This window comes from Panthera tigris, chromosome D3 (genome assembly GCF_018350195.1).
Source record: "Panthera tigris isolate Pti1 chromosome D3, P.tigris_Pti1_mat1.1, whole genome shotgun sequence".
Taxonomy (NCBI): Eukaryota; Metazoa; Chordata; class Mammalia; order Carnivora; family Felidae; genus Panthera; species Panthera tigris.
This window is the reverse complement of record NC_056671.1, coordinates 28,809,300-28,824,137: the sequence shown is the minus strand read 5'-3', so window position 1 is coordinate 28,824,137 and position 14,838 is coordinate 28,809,300. Positions and strand designations below refer to the sequence as shown.

Here is a 14,838-nt window from a genome sequence, read left to right as displayed (position 1 = left end):
GTATACATATGACAAAGCTCACCAAACTATACATTTTAAATGTATGTGGTTTATAGTAGTTGGTGCCTTAGTAAAATTGTCTCAGTAAAATCATTAAAAAAAAAAAAAAAGCTGTTTGCTAATTCCAAAATCTAGATCATCCTGGGGCTGGGCTTCATTGATTGGCTTTCCTCTTACACATGGGTCATTATTTTCTGTATCTTTGTATGTCTGATAATTTTGGATTGTATCCTGGACATTGTGTATGATCTATTGTAAAGATTATAGTATCTGTTATGTTCCTCTGAAGAACACTGATTTCTTGTTTTAGCAGACAGTTAATTTGACTGAATGAAAACTGTAAAATTTGTCACCCTGGTAGTGTAAGGCAGTGGAACTCTTTATCCCATTATTTTAGCCTCAGCTGGGGTACTCGAAATCTGCTCTGTACATGCATAGTTCAGGCATTACCCAGAGATTTGGGCAGAATTTATATACAGAGTTTGGGGCTCTCCCTCTTTGGCTCTCTCTTTGTGACATTACTTCCCTCACTTTTCAGCTGCTATGGTTCTGAAGTCAGCCTCAAATTGAATGCCTCTCAGAAACAGTATTATCTTCCAGGCTCTGGTCATATTCTAGTCACTCTTACTGGGGACTTTCTGCTAATGGAAAACTCATGTTTTCTTCCATGTGTTGACTCCCTATCCAACACTATGCCTGCTCACTATCCAATGTCTTCAGATTTTAAAAAATATATTGTCCAGAGTTTATCATTATTATCCATAGGAGGATTGGTCCAAACCTAGTAGCTCCATGTTTACCAGAAGTGGAACTCTTCTCACTCATTTTAAATATTTTTTGAAGCTTATCTAAGTTGCTAAATACTATTCTTTAAACCATCACTATAGATCCTGTAGTCTAAGCCTCCTTGACTATTATTCTATCTGGCAATCAATAGAATAATTTCCACTTTGCTCCTAGCAGTTAATTCAGCACCTGGCACCTGCTACTCTAGGATCCTGTCATCTCCTTTCCTACTAGGAAGCCAGTTCTGTAATGGCATTGTCCACATCACCCATGGAGGACAGCAGTGGCTTCTCACAAGTGCACTCCTTTGTGCACTTCAGGCCCTCCTGAAGATCTGGGGGAGCTCACAGGCAGCTTGTAACTTTTCTAATCATAAACCCAATTCAACATGCCCCCTTTCTGAGTCTTCTGACTTCTTCCTTTGCATTTTTTTCATGGCTGTTCTAGCATCTCTCTTTTGTTTGTTGTAGACCATGACTTTTCCCAAGGGCCATCCAGGCAGCATATAGGAATAATTGTTTCTTGGGGTTCCTGCCAGAGTCTCCTATGTCACAGGAGAGTACCCATATGTTGACCAGCTCTTCCTTATCCATTTTTGTGTCCTACTCCCTTGATCCATTGCCTTCAGGGTCCATATCAAGACATCCTCTTCTGGTTCTTGCCAGCTCTGCTCAGACAAACCTATAGCTCCCTTGCATACCATCTGTGCCCTCTCAGTGGTCCCAACATTTCAGTTAGTCTATGCTGAGATATGATCCTAGTTTGGGGTGTGGTGGCCTACAGGGGAGGTGGGGGCAGACCCAGAGACAAACATTATCTGATAAGGTGTCTGCCTCTTCTGAGGTGTGTGCAGAGTTCTCATGTAAGGTGGGACCATTTTATTCACCAGAGGTTTCAGGGGAGTCTGGAGTTCAAAGTGCTCAAGTGCATCCACCCAGATATCCCCACTCCATGTTAGGGTTCCATTTCTTCACCATCAGGGCCCTAACTTCGATGCAAAGAGGCTTGTCTAGGTTGAGCTACCTACTCTGCAGTGCCTCATGTTCATCTTCCTCAGGCTGCAGTCTCTTGATATGTGCCAGGTGGCCTCTGACTCTTACTGTTGATTAATATCTTTGAACTTGCCATGCTCTTTCCTCAAGAAGTCAATAATACTTTGTGACAGCCACTTAGCCCCTTAGCTTTTGTAGTTACCATTTCCTCCTTACCTCTCTAGTGCCGGAGAAGTGCACTGGCTACTGCCTCCCTTTCCACTTGTCTCCCATCCCAATTCTCCCAGATGACAGTTTTCACCATCACACTGCTATTCAAGCCAAGGGCTATTAATTCTACACATGCCATAAGTGATGGTCTTTCACTGCCACCCAGCTGGTTAGTGATGCAATTTCAGAGTGCCATTGTTAGAGTCAGTTTCCTGGGACCACCCACTTCTGGTACCAACTGTTTTAGGCCAAGTTCCCTAGGAGCAAAGCCTGACATAGAGATTCTTATCCAAATGACTTATTTTTGAGGGTGTGCTCTTAGAAGGAGTGAAGAAATCTGTATTAGTTTTCTAGGTCTTCCTTAACCAAGTCCCACAATCTTTGTGGCTTAAAACAACAGACATTCTCCCACAGTTCTAGAGGCCAAATGTCCAAAATCAAGGTGTCAACAGGGCTGTGCTCTAGGTGAGACTCTGTTTCGTGGCTTTTTCTTAGCTTCTAGTGTTTCTGGCAATCCTTGGTGCCCCTTGGCCTGCAGATGCATTGCTCCAATCTATGTCTATCATTAAACCATGTTCTCCCTGTGTGTCTGTATCTTCATGTGGCTGTCCCCTCTGTGTGTGTCTGCCTCTGTCTCTTCTCACTTCTTATAAGCATGTCAGTCATACTGGATCAAGGGTCCACCATGACCTCATTTCATTTACATCTTAATTACATCTTCACAGACCCTACTTTCGGATAAGTTCACATTCCATGGGTACCAGGGCTTAGAACTTCAACATCTCTTTTTTGGGGGACACAACAGAAGCCTAGGGTAACCATTCTGGTTTACGCATTGAAATTTGCCTCCTGGCAAACTCTTTAGTGTCAGGAGACTGAGATGGCTGGTCACCCTGAAAGCAGGACAGGGCAGGGTAAGGAGTGGAGAGTGCTAAACAAGATAGTGGTCTTGGTTAGGGCCAGTTTCCTGTAATCCAGTAAGGAAGCACTGGGGGCTTCACAGATCTGAATTGCCTTGAGGCAAAGCAAGGGTCAGCCTTTTATACCCTATGCCAGTCAGTCTTTGGCTAAGCTCTGTCCCCAGCTGCTGTGTGGGAGGCTCCATCACCAAGGGTAGTGTTTCAAGATGGAGGCAGCTGTGCTCCATTAGCTGTCAATACTCAAAATGGCCGGACAAGTGGGCTGACCACCAAAGGGATCTGGACAGAGCCCCAGCTGCCTCCAGGATGCCACCCACAGGCGCACACACATCCAATTGTACCCTTGGTAGATGGTCCACCTTTCTACTTACCCACCTGGATAAATGCACATCTAGACACCTGTTCACCTTGGTAAATGCACACCTGTCCATTCAGGTTAAGTGGTCCAACCATCCACTTGTGCACCTTGTTAAATGTTCACCTACCACAGAGCCATCCAATCCTCAAAGTGAGTGAGCCTGCGCAGAGGCAGCAGTGATCTCTACAAACGCAAATCCAATCATAGTGCTCCCTGGCTTCAAATCTCAGGATAAGAGGATCCTGATGATTAGTCCCCTTGTCTCTGTGGTCTTTCAGCCCCTGGACTCTGCCACTTCCGTCCATCTGTCCCATTGGCCTCTCCCTGCTCTCCTGCTGCCCAGGCTCCAGGTCAGCTCCTCCAACAAGCCGAGCACACAGCCAGCCTGGCCTCTCTCAGCCCCACCCTGGGGCTCAGAGGGGCCCTTCCTGCTCACCCCACCTGCAACACTGGAGACCTCAGGTCCCCTTCCCCTGCACATGCTCCATCAACAATCCTAGACGACACTGGATGCTCTCACTTCTGTTTTCCACATTGAAGAGCAGACCCGGCTGCTTCCAGGACTGGTCAAAGCTGGTCAGTGCAAAATGAGAAGGGCAGTTGGGGGAGCAGGGCCTTTGGGGGGTCGGGAGGTGTTGAAGGAGTATCAGGGGCCAAGGGAGGAATATATCTGCAGATGAGCTGTGAGAGATCATTGGCCTTGGACAGTCAGAGACTGGAGTGCAAACAGGCCTAGCAAGGCCCAGGGTGGGTTTGGGAGTTAGGTTTCAGCAAGTGCAAAGATGGTGTGGTGTCAGAGGGGAGGGAGTATGCGGTGGCTCAGCATCCAGCAGAGATGGCAGCCAGGGTGGAAGCAGGGAGGGGGTCCTCAGCACAGCTCAGGGCTGGGGAAGGCAGACTCAGAATGGAGGTCAGGACTCTGGCTCCTTGAGGCAGCACCCCTCTCTCTTTCTCCAGCCTTTCCTCCTACCACCCCTCCCCTTCCAGGACCCCCTTTCTTGCCTCCCTCTCAGGCCAGGCAGGCGAGGCCATCAGGATTCCCCTGATTGCTTTCTTTCATCCCGGTGCCTTTCTCTGCAGCAAACGCCGCTAATGCCTCCTTTATCACGGAATTAGGGGATTTAGGGCCGATGGCACAAAGAGGCCCTCGATAGCGGCCGTAATCAAACGCCAATCGGCCTGATCTTGAGCGGGATGGGGAAGAAAGCGAGCGCCGGGGATTAGCGCGGGACCGAGTCCGGGCCGGTTAAGATAGTATCGGCGCGGCCACGGGGCTGAAGCCGCCGGGAGGGCCTGGCCGTGGCCGAGGAGAAAGGCCGGCTTAGCTGCTCTGCGCCAGGGATTCTGAAGCCATTAGCGGGGATTAGCGCCTGGGTTAATCTGCTTTGGCAGCTCAATTGTCAGCAGGGAGCGCGAGAGTGGTGGAGGACACCTCTGGCTGGAGTGGCCACGGGACCTCTGCAGTCCAGGCCCAGAGGCTGGTCTTGGTTTCCCCAGCTGACTGAGCTAAGCTTGGTCCTGAGGACCAGAGGGAAAGATGCACACCCCATCAGGACAAAGGGCTGATGCATGGACCTGGCTCACTTGGTGTAAGTGGAGCCAGGCTTTTGGCTCCAGCTTTCACCTTTTCCAGGCTTCTTGGGAAACCAGGGGACACAGTCCCTGACCATCCTTTCCTCCCTGGCCACCCTTCCCTTCTGTCCTTCCCATCTTGTTTGCTGCCTCCGCCATCCCTCAACCTCTGGCCTTGATCACCCCTTGGGAGCCCTGGGTGACAGCTTCCCCACTGAGTTTGGGTTCCTTAGAAAAGCACCCTCCCCATCATGCATGGCCAGGAAGCAGGTCAGACTGTGCTGATGGAGATAGGTGAGGAGCCACTGCTTGCAGACCTTCCATCTTTCCTTTAGGGGTCCCTTCTCAAGGTATGGATCCCTGAGGGGCTTATTTGTTGATTTAGTCAGGACTGATGTGATGCCACCTGCTGCCTCCCCACAGCTTATCTCCAGCCCCCTCTCACTAGCTGAGGCAGGGTGGGACTGTGTAGGCGTGGGCCTCCATAGATCAGTCCTTTGTCTCTGCTGGGGTTTTCCCCTCTGAGAAACAGGGCTGACTGAGAGGAGGAAAGGTCTGGCTAGGAGGCATCACTGTCCAGTTGTGCAGCCTGTACTCACAGGTTCCTTCTGTGAGGACCGCCCCCCCCCCTCGTCCCCATGCCCCTTCCTGGGTTGCTAATGAACAGGCCCCTGGAGTGGGAGACTCAGAGGGGTGTCTCTGACCATAGGCCTCCTCCTCCTCCATGGGGATGCGGCAAGGACACTGCCTTATAGGAGACCATGGCTGGCAACAGATAGCTGGTCTGAAGCTGGCTAGGCAGGCAGGATGGGGAGGGAGGTAGCAGTGGAGAGGCTGGTGGAGCCCTCTTGGTCCCATCCCCTGACCCTATCCCCTTTCTTATGGCTGAGATTGGGGCATTGAAGTAAAAAGATGCAGAGGGAGGAAAACACACAGTCGAAAGTCCTTTCTTCCTTCACTTGGCAGACATCTCACCAGCCCAGGCTGTGTGGAGTGGTGACGGGTGAGCCACATGGGACTTCCTCACGCGCTACTATGTCAGCAGCCCTCGGCAGCGTCCAGCATGGGCAGTCGGTGGCCGGGTCTGGCGCTTCAGTGACTCGGGAGTGGACGACGGTGGTTGGGCTATTCTCACGCCTAGTGTTGGGGGGCTGCAGGAGAGGTTAGGGCAATGGCAGTGAAATACAAGGGCCAGGGACTGGTGGCAGTGACCTCGATCCGCCTCCCGACACCCTGGTGGCTCAGACAGCACAGCCGCCAGAAGCCGCTGGCACGTGCCGCGCCCCCCGGGGAACGCGTGTGCGAGCCTACGCCAGCCGGGAGCGCGCCCGTGACGCCATCAGTAAGAGCCGCACTGACTTCCGGACGCGGGTGTTCCCGGCCTCCGGTAGCCTCGGCTCGTCTTTGGACGCGTGCGGCGTAAACTGCTCTCACTGCCTGTCCTCGGGAAACCTCCTGGGTACCTTTTGCGCCCAGAGGCCCCTGTTCCCGGACCTCCCAATGAGGAGTGCTGAGAGAGGCCCTGATGGGTCTGCGGCCTTTAGCAGCCTGCCCGGGACGCAAACGAGTGACCATGAGTGTGGACCTTCCTCTCGGCCCTGGCAAGCACAGCCCCTTTCCCGTGACCTGGTCTGACCGGCCAGATAAGCCTCCGAGTCACAATTGCGGGCAGTTTATTTACCTTGACCCCATCACAGCCCTGGGGCGGGGCGGGGGGGAGGTCCTCGCCAGGTCATCGGCGGCGTGGGTGGGAAAGGCGCTGCGGGCTTCGGTCAGCCTGTGTAAGGGTACCCAGGGACAGACAAACAGACTGGCCAGAGAGCTTCGGCGACCCCAACCCGATCAGCGTGGGAAAACTGCCCAAAGCCCCAGTGCCTTCAGTGCTTTTCAGCCAGGGGTTGGGTGGCAGGCTACATTTGAGCACCGCTTAGGAGCAGAGGGGGTGGGATGGTTTATCCCTTGAAGTCATTTAAAGGAGAAGACACCCCAGTGGCCGAGCCTCCCAGGTCAGGCCTACTTAGTGGAGGATTAAGTGGGAGGTGGGTGTGGCCTGCCGGGAGACAAAAGTGACAGCGGTTGGGGAGGGTCAGGGCCTGACCCAATCTGAGCCGGGGAGGCGGGGCGGGGAGTTTGCCCTCAGGGATATTTGCCAGATAGGAGGGGATACACAAGACCACACCAGGGGCCACCAGGTTTTCCTTGGGTCACGCACATTGTTGGTCTAGGTCGAATTCATTTACAGTCCTGAGTGTCGTGTGACCCTCCCATTGTTCTTTCAGGCATTTCTTCATTGTGCATGCATCTCTGTCCTTGTCCCTGGGGTGTTCAGTCCCTGTTCCCAGATTTTGATGTGGCAGGAGCTTCTTAGACCCCCTGATTCTGTGCCCCTTACCAAAGACCTTCGTCCAAGGAATCTGCAAATATGTAGGAAGTAAAAGGACAAGAAAATACTCTGGCATCCTCAACTGAGATTGTGTTTGCTATAAAGGCTAAGGGCACACCCCGAAGAAACAGAATTCTCTTTGTTGGCTAAAAGGAGACAGACCTATTTGTCAGGAGTGACTGGCTTTTTTGTGTACTAAACTCTGATTGCCATTCATCACCTACACAAGGACATGGAAAAATCCAGGGGATGCCTGTGCAGTAGTGGCAGGGGTGGCCGGTGGGTTCAAGGAAGCAGGGAGCAGGGAAGACAGCTGCTTGAGGGCCTCTGACTAAAGGGTGCAGAACACTCATCTTCAGTCTCACAGTGGTGAGGACAGTGCTGGAGGTTGGCCAAACCTTGCCCCAGGAGTAGCCACCACCTCAACCTCTGCTCCCTTGCCTGGTCTCTGAGGCCATTGTCCCTCCTGGACACATTACATTATGATCCCAGGCTTGAGGCCATTGTAGATGGTGAAGGCTGCCTGTGGCTTCCAGCCAGGCACAGAGGCTCTGGCCGTGGATGGGATATGGTGAACTGGAGTCTCCACACTCCTCAGCTTACCTCTCTGATATGCAGACCCAGCCACCTCCTGGGGTTCCCTCCCCCCCCCCAGCCCCCTCCCCCACACCGCTGGTCTGTGCGTCTGTTTGTGGAGGGCCAGGCTGGAAGTTGAGTCTGTTCTACCTCCCAGTTACTTGGAAGATCTGTACACATCTCTGCCCCTTTGCCCCCATTACCACAAGGGCAAGGGGCAGCTGCCATCAGCCTCCTCTCTGCAACTTATGAGGTCTTGGTTAAATGCAGCTGGGCTCCTTCCAGGTCCCTGCCTGCCTATTCAGCTGCTCTCTGCCTGCTCACTTCCCTCCAGCCTTGCTGGCCTTCTCTCAGCCTGGACACCACAAGCACTTTCCTGCACACAGGATACCCCTCCCCTCCTGTTCCCCTTCCCTCAGGTCTTTGCTCCAAGAACTGAGGCTGCCTACTAATTCAGGTGATAAATGAAGGGGGTGGGGTTGCCTCCACCAGGGTGGGTGGCTCTTTTGTAATCACAGGCCCTGGGGACACAAATCCAGTTTAGTCTTTTCTGGCTGGGCTACTTGCTGTCCACGTAGTGCTGTGTGACACAGGAGAGGACACTTGGACTATGGCAGGGTCCCTGCCCCTCCTGGAGGGAGAGGAATGGGGGCTAGATTGTTCATGGGTGGGAGTCCCCATGCCCTACTGTCAGTGCAGCCTCAGCCCCATCCTCTCCGTGAAGGGTGAAGGGGACAGGCCTCTGGGATGCTGGTGTGCAGTCAGTGAATGGATACCATTCCTGGAGGTCACTATTGAGGTCACTGAGTCCCCTCAGGGCTCAGCTGCTGGGCTTGGCCTGCTCTAGAAACTACCTGGAACTTCTGCAAATAACTTCCTGCAACCCCAAGAAAAAAAAGCTACATGTTCAAGGGTTTACGGTGTTAGACATTGTTCTAAGCACCTTATGGGGATAGGGTGGGTTCTTCTGTCAACCCAGTTCATATTAGGAAACTGAGGTTAGGTGACTTGCCCAAAGTCGCATAGTGACGAAATGAGAAGCCAGGGGTCTTTCTGTTCCCTACCACTGCCCAAAGATGCTGCCTGCTGTATATCTTCCTAGCCTTGGTGGCCTGTGCCACAGGCCAGCACTGCCCATCACAACAGCAAAGTTCCTGAGGCCCAGAGCCAGTGGCCTATGGCTGAGCTTGCATGCCCTGTGTGTGGGGGAGACAGCCTGTGGCCCCCGTGGGCAGGCAAGCTTTGCTGTGGGGCCCTTTCTCCTCAGTGGTGGCCAAGATTGGTTTCTCCTGAGAGCATTGAGTGTGCACAGCCAGTCCTTCAAAACTGTTTCCCTTGTGCCCCCTAAGCCCACAACTGGCCCTCAATCTGTCCCAGATCTCCTGTATCCCCAGAGTCCAGGGATCTGGGTGTTGTGTAGATTGTGGCAGTGGGACACTCTCCCCTTAAAGGAGCAGCTCTAGAGACCAGACCTGCTTACTGACAGTCTCTGTTGGCAAGTTATTTCCCAGTCTGAGCCAAACCCTTGAATGACTCTTACCCATGGATCATTTGGACAGGAAAGTGCCTTCTGCCCCCACACAGCCAGGGGCCCTGGTTTATCCCATCCTACTGTAGGGTCAGCCAGGGTAAAGGAGTGAGGAAAGGCCCCCTGCTCAGAGACTCAGGGGACCAGAAATTGGATGCCCCAAGCACTTCCCCAGAAACAGACCACTTCACAGAGAAACCATGGGTGGGGGAGGGTGGCGCGCCCAGCAGCACTCTCTCCCAGACTCAAACCCTGGTGTGGGGCAGTTCACTCTGCCCACTCAGTGCTGCCTTCCAGGTGACCCTGAGGGCATGCCCACCTGCTGACCCTGCAGGACCTAGCTCACAGGCCACAAACATGGCCTGGACAGAGTCTAAATGTTTCTTGGTTTGATGGTGCCAGGTCTCTTGGGGGCTAACACTGGCCATAGCTGGCTTACCCACCGGCCTGCCTGCTGCCCTGCTTCCCTGTCAGTGTCCTCAGGTGAGGGGGTATGCCTGCTCTTTGCAGAGGCAAGGCCGTCATTATTCACCTGTGCACAGATGGGCCCACACAGGGACAGGAAGCTGCAACAGGATCCGGTTTATTCGGCCTTGGGAGGGTGGTCCTGAGAGTGGCGGGTGCCACCCTGTCCCGGGCAGAGGGAGGGCCCAAGGGCCAGTTAAGGCCAGTGGCGGGAGAAGCAGGGGGCACATAGCCCCTGGAATGCGGTGAGGCCAGGCTGAGGCCCGGAGGCAGCTGTGGTAGGCCGGGACAGGTGCCCCTGCTGCCCAGGGTGGAAGGCACCGGGCTGGGACCGGGCCATGGCTACAGGGCCGTGGACCCAAGCCACATGGGCACCCCGGGGAAGCGGGGCACAGGGTCACATGACACAGAACATGAAACACAGGCACACGGCTCATGAGTAAGCACATGGACAAGTGGGCACAGATTCACAGGCCAGAGGGTCACCCAGCCTTGGCCAGACACATGGACTCAATGGTGGTGTCATACACACCACAGGGGACACACAGCACTAAGGGACATGTGGACTCAATGGCTACAGGGTACAGACCCAGGCCATGGAGTGCAAGGAATAGGGAAAAGGGGCCTTTTGGCACGACTGCACTGGAATCGTGAGACGAGGGCAGTGGGGACTGGTCTGGAGGTGCCTGGGGGCAACCCCCATGCAGACCCCCTAAGGGACTCAGTCTGTCTTCCACACTTTGTTGAGAAGCTTCACCACTTCATCATAGATGACAAACACGATGGCCACATCCAGGCAGACCCGGCCCAGGCGGGGGATGGTGCCCTTGTAGAATCTGGGGTTGGGGGGAGGTAGGAGGTGAGGAGGCAGAGGAAGTACAGCGTCCCTGGGAAGTGAGGGTGGGTCCTGACATTGGAGGGACAAGGGCAGGTGCCTAAAGGTAGGAGCCCTAGGGGATAGCCTGGGGCTGGCAGCAGGAATGGGGTGAGGCCCGCTTAGAAGGCCAGGGAGGGTCTGGGGTGGGGACCACAGCCCTGCCCCTCCCCCACTCACGCCTTGAGCCCCTCATTCCTCAGGATCTGCAAGCCACAGTCCCATGTGTTCCGGTATTTGTGTGCCTCCAGGCCCTGCAGGACAGCAGCACAGCACAGGGCTCAGTGGCTAGCCCAGCCCCTCGAAGCAAACCCTCCACCCCCTTCGTGGTCCCACCCCCACCTGCATCCGGGTCTTGATCACATCCAGAGGAGTGTTCCCGAAGACACTGGCTGCGCCAGCAACAGCTCCAAACACTCCGGTTATCAGTGGGTTCATGGGCTTGTTGGGGTTGTCCCCTGGATGTGGGTGGGGGTTGCAATCAGAAAATTATGGGAGGGCAAAAGGGAGGGTTCTTCAGGGCTGGGAGGAGCATGGACCAGAGCCAATGAACGTGGGTGCCCCAGGAGGCAGGGTCCTGGCAGAGAGGACTGAAGAGGAAGAGCCTAATTCAGAGTGGTTGGAGGTGGAGTCTTGGGGCAGCAGACCCAACAGATACATACCTCTGTACCAGTTGCGCAGGGAGGTCATGACGAAGAAGCGGATGGCCTGGTTAGACCCCTGCTTCAGTACGGTGGCTGTGAGGCCCTGGTAGGTCCCCTTCAGCCCTAGGGGCAGGTAGGCATCGGAGTTACACTGGGGCCTTCGTGGGGGAGTGGCACACCAGAGCACCAAAGCAGGAAGGGGAAGTGCAGGCTGGCCTGGCCAAGGTACCTGACCCTACCTGAGGAGGAAGACATTACAGCTCACCTTGTTCCCGAATAATCTCCCTGACCCCATGGAAGAATCCTCTGTACTTAGGGTTTGGGGAGGTCTGGTCGTGGATGAACTTCACCTGTGAGAGGGAAGCAAAGGCACTGGCTTCCAGGACGCCACTGAAGGGCATACCTGGCCCATTGGCTTGCGGGCCCAGGGCCCACAGAGATCAGACCAGGGCTGGTGATGCAGCTCTTCATCTGGAAAGAGCCACCCAAAGCCACCGAGGGACACAAGGCCCCAGGAAACAAGAGGGTTGGCCTTACTAAAGAGTCTCTGCAGTTATGTTTGCTGGTATTTGCCACAGCTTAGGCAGTAAACATGTGTTATCTTATGCTTTCTGTTTATAAAAGTTTTTTTAAAAACCCTAACGTCAGTTGTCCCATTGCCTTCAGGACAGAGTCCAGTCTCCACAGGAGGCCCTTCCTGCACACTCTGCCCAGCTTCTGCAGGGCACTCTCTACCTCGATGGTCTTCATGGAGCACTAGGGCAGGATGGTCCCCGCCACCCCATCACCCCTCTGCACACCTTATCACCTGCTGAGACCCTCCCCACCTTGATGGTCTCCATAGGGCACACGACCACCACGGCTTCAGCCACGCCGGCACCCAGGCCACACAGCAGCCCCCGTGTGCTGTCCAGGCGTCCCTGGGGATCTCGCATGTGGTTGCTGAGGAACTCAAACATCCCGAACCTGGGAATGGGAGGCAGTGGGATGAGAAGGGCAGCAGCCGCCAGGATGCCCTCCCTCGGCCACCGGAGACCACCTCACCTGACGGCCGCTTTGGGGATGGAGCCGTAGAGCAGGGAGCTGAGGCCTCGGTACAGGCCCAGGACGCCATGGCTGCGGACCGTCTGCCGCACGCAGTCCCCTGGAGGAGGGGGCGTTCAGCGACCCTCTACCGCCCTAGAGACCACCTTTCGCACCTCCCCACAGCCCGCCTCGTTTGCCCCCCGAGCGCAGGTCCTGGCCGTACCCTCCGGGTGCCAGCCCTCTCGGTGCCGTCCCCTGCCAGCAGCCCTCTACTCACCGATGCCCCGGTACCGCGGCGGGTGCGAGCGCTCGTCCAGCTGCAGCTGTGTCTTTACATACTCGGTGGGGAAGGTGATGCAAATCTCGATGCCGCCCGCCAGGCCGCCTGCGGGGACCAGAAACCCGGACCCTGAGACCACCTTCTGGCGGTCGGACTGCCCCGCCCACCGCCGCTGGCGCCCCGGCCCCTCCCCCGCCCCGGACTTTGTCCGGCTCCTCTGGTGTAGGGGAGGCCCGGCAGCCTCCCCCACCCCACCCACGTTGTCCCGGCTAGGTTCGGCGGGACTACCCGCAGGCTGAGTCCCCACGCTCTGGCTGAGGACCGGGGCCGCGCCCCCCGCCCGACCCGGAAGTGAGGCGGGGCCTCTGCGTCCCGGGCCCACCCGGAAGCGCGGCGGGGCCGATGGAGAGGGCAAGCCGGGGGTCCGCGTCCCGGAGGGGCCCACCTGCCAAGATCGCCTTCCCTGGGTGCGTCAGCTTGGCTTTCCCAGACGCGGGCGCGGCGGCCGCCAGAGCGCGGGGCGCGGCCATGGCAGGCGGGGAGGCGGGGCGCCCGGCGTCGGCTTCGGGTCCGAGCCTCCGGCTCTCGGCGTTCGGTCGGCGGCGGCGGCGGCGGCGACGACAAACGGTTATGGCCCGGAGGGCGGGGCGGTCGCGTCAGCTCCCGGGCTCCGCCTCGCGTGGTCCGAGCCGGGCCCCGCCTCCAGCCCGCCCCGTTTTGCCGGCAGGGAAACTGAGGCCGGGGCGGGGCAAGCGAGGCAGGCGCCTGGGCGGGGTCGACAGCCCAGCCAATAGCGGAGCCCGGGGTCCTTGGGAGGCGGTGCTGTGCCGGGCCTGGAGCTGTGGGTCAAGGTGCAGTTTCTAAAACCCGCCCCGGCATCAGGCAGAATCCGGCACGAGAAGGAGCAGGTCTCATTGCAGCTGCCTGAACGACCGGATCCCCGGTTGGGGGTGGAGAGAAGGGCCGACCCACCCCCGGGGACACAGGGATCTAGCCCCATCCCTGAAGTTTGGCATTCCCACACCCGACGGTCTGTGAGGCTACCACTCCCGCTACGGGATTTGGAGCTCCGTGCGGAGCTCGCAGGAAAAGACCCCCAATATACCCTGGCTATCTCCCCCTGGGCAGACGCAGGTTCTCATCCCCAAAGAGGCCCCAGCCAATCTTTTGTCCCCTGCTACCCACACCAGCACCAAGCAGGGAAGCTTTGCCTTGATAAACCGACTTTAATATTCATGATAAGTAGGAGGCTCAGAGCTAGTTAGAAGGTTCGTTCAGTTGGGTCTGCAGAGTGGCCTGGAGGGGGCAATTCTGCCAGTGCTGAGTGAAGACCAGGTGTCCCTCCCACCAAGGGCAAGAAATCCTCGGGGAGAACGCCCCAGGAATGCCTGGCTCCAGCCAGAGGACCTGGAGGCAGAAGTCCACCCAAGTTGGTCTTCTTGGGCAGTGTCTCCCCTGGCCTCCTCAGGGTATTCCGGATGGCTCAGAGGCGGCCATCCCTGAGCCTCAGCAAAAATAAATAACGTCCAGGTGTCCCTGCCGCCCATCAGGGTCCTCTGTGCTTCTGCAGTGACATGCTCCTTGAGGTTAATAACCCCATAGAGGCATGTTGCCACTGAGCGCCCACTACACGCTGAAGCCGTACACAGGAGGCTGGGCGAAGGCAGGTGCAGCAGCATATCCATAGGGGAAGCCAGCAGGGGCAGGGCCTGCAGCAGGGCCTGCTGTCAGCATCAGCTGCTGGCCTGCAGAGGGAGAAGCAGAGGGTGAGCAGAGCTCCTGCTGCCCAGGAGAGGACGGGGCCCAAGGAGCAGCGTGGCAGACCAGCCCTGACCACCCAAGGTTCAGGCACTGGAGAACAGGTGCCTGGGGGCAAGGACAGTGGGAGTTGCTGTTGTGGGGCCAGCCACAGAGGCTGGCCAGGCTAGAGGGTAAGCTAGTCCCCAAATGGGACACTTACTTAGCTCAACTGGCTGGGTCTCAATCATGCCCATCAAAATCTAAAAAAACCAGATTGACATTAATGGTGGTGGTGGTAGGGGCACAATGACCCTGAAGAAGACACAGTTGGCAGGAGACTTGAGACCAGGCTCACATGCTACGTGCTCACCACACCCTCAGGCCTTTGTTAGTCCTGCAATGCACTCCAGAACCCAAAGCGCCTTGGTGCAGTGGACACCAACCAATTTGTCTGCTCAACAGCCAGGCCATCCAGGCAGGCTCT

The 14,838-nt window shown here is 56.2% G+C and overlaps 2 protein-coding genes across 7 annotated transcripts in view; both read right to left on the bottom strand.

Annotated features, from left to right (window-relative positions):
- Positions 1 to 9,892: 9,892 nt before the first annotated feature.
- Positions 9,893 to 13,289, bottom strand: SLC25A1 (solute carrier family 25 member 1). Its single transcript, XM_042961808.1, has 9 exons — positions 13,060 to 13,289; positions 12,612 to 12,719; positions 12,353 to 12,452; positions 12,136 to 12,274; positions 11,574 to 11,658; positions 11,327 to 11,431; positions 11,007 to 11,122; positions 10,845 to 10,918; positions 9,893 to 10,626 (listed from the first exon to the last, which is right to left on the bottom strand). Exons 1-9 carry the CDS (start codon positions 13,142 to 13,144, stop codon positions 10,512 to 10,514), a joined length of 927 nt encoding a protein of 308 aa, XP_042817742.1. The 5' UTR covers positions 13,145 to 13,289; the 3' UTR covers positions 9,893 to 10,511.
- A 531-nt stretch (positions 13,290 to 13,820) lies between these two features.
- CLTCL1 (clathrin heavy chain like 1) overlaps positions 13,821 to 14,838 on the bottom strand; it is a 131,328-nt gene continuing 130,310 nt past the window's right edge. For 5 of the 6 annotated variants that reach the window (XM_042961804.1, XM_042961802.1, XM_042961803.1 and 2 more), the window contains one exon: positions 13,821 to 14,359. In XM_042961804.1, the coding sequence (XP_042817738.1) occupies positions 14,241 to 14,359 (119 nt within the window). In that variant the 3' untranslated portion in view covers positions 13,821 to 14,240. Of the gene's footprint in view, positions 14,360 to 14,574; positions 14,615 to 14,838 lie in introns of all 6 variants that reach the window. The other variant, XM_042961805.1, reaches the window with a different exon arrangement.

What these genes read in the sequence shown, in the direction of transcription:
- SLC25A1 (XM_042961808.1), bottom strand. Translation starts at nt 13,144, where the DNA reads ATGGCCGCGCCCCGCGCTCTGGCGGCCGCCGCGCCCGCGTCTGGGAAA. An exon ending in ATCCCCAAAGCGGCCGTCAG is followed by an intron (nt 12,275 to 12,352) that starts GTGAGGTGGTCT and finishes TCCCATTCCCAG; the next exon opens with GTTCGGGATGTTTGAGTTCC. An exon ending in GCCCTATGGAGACCATCAAG is followed by an intron (nt 11,659 to 12,135) that starts GTGGGGAGGGTC and finishes TCCCTCTCACAG; the next exon opens with GTGAAGTTCATCCACGACCA.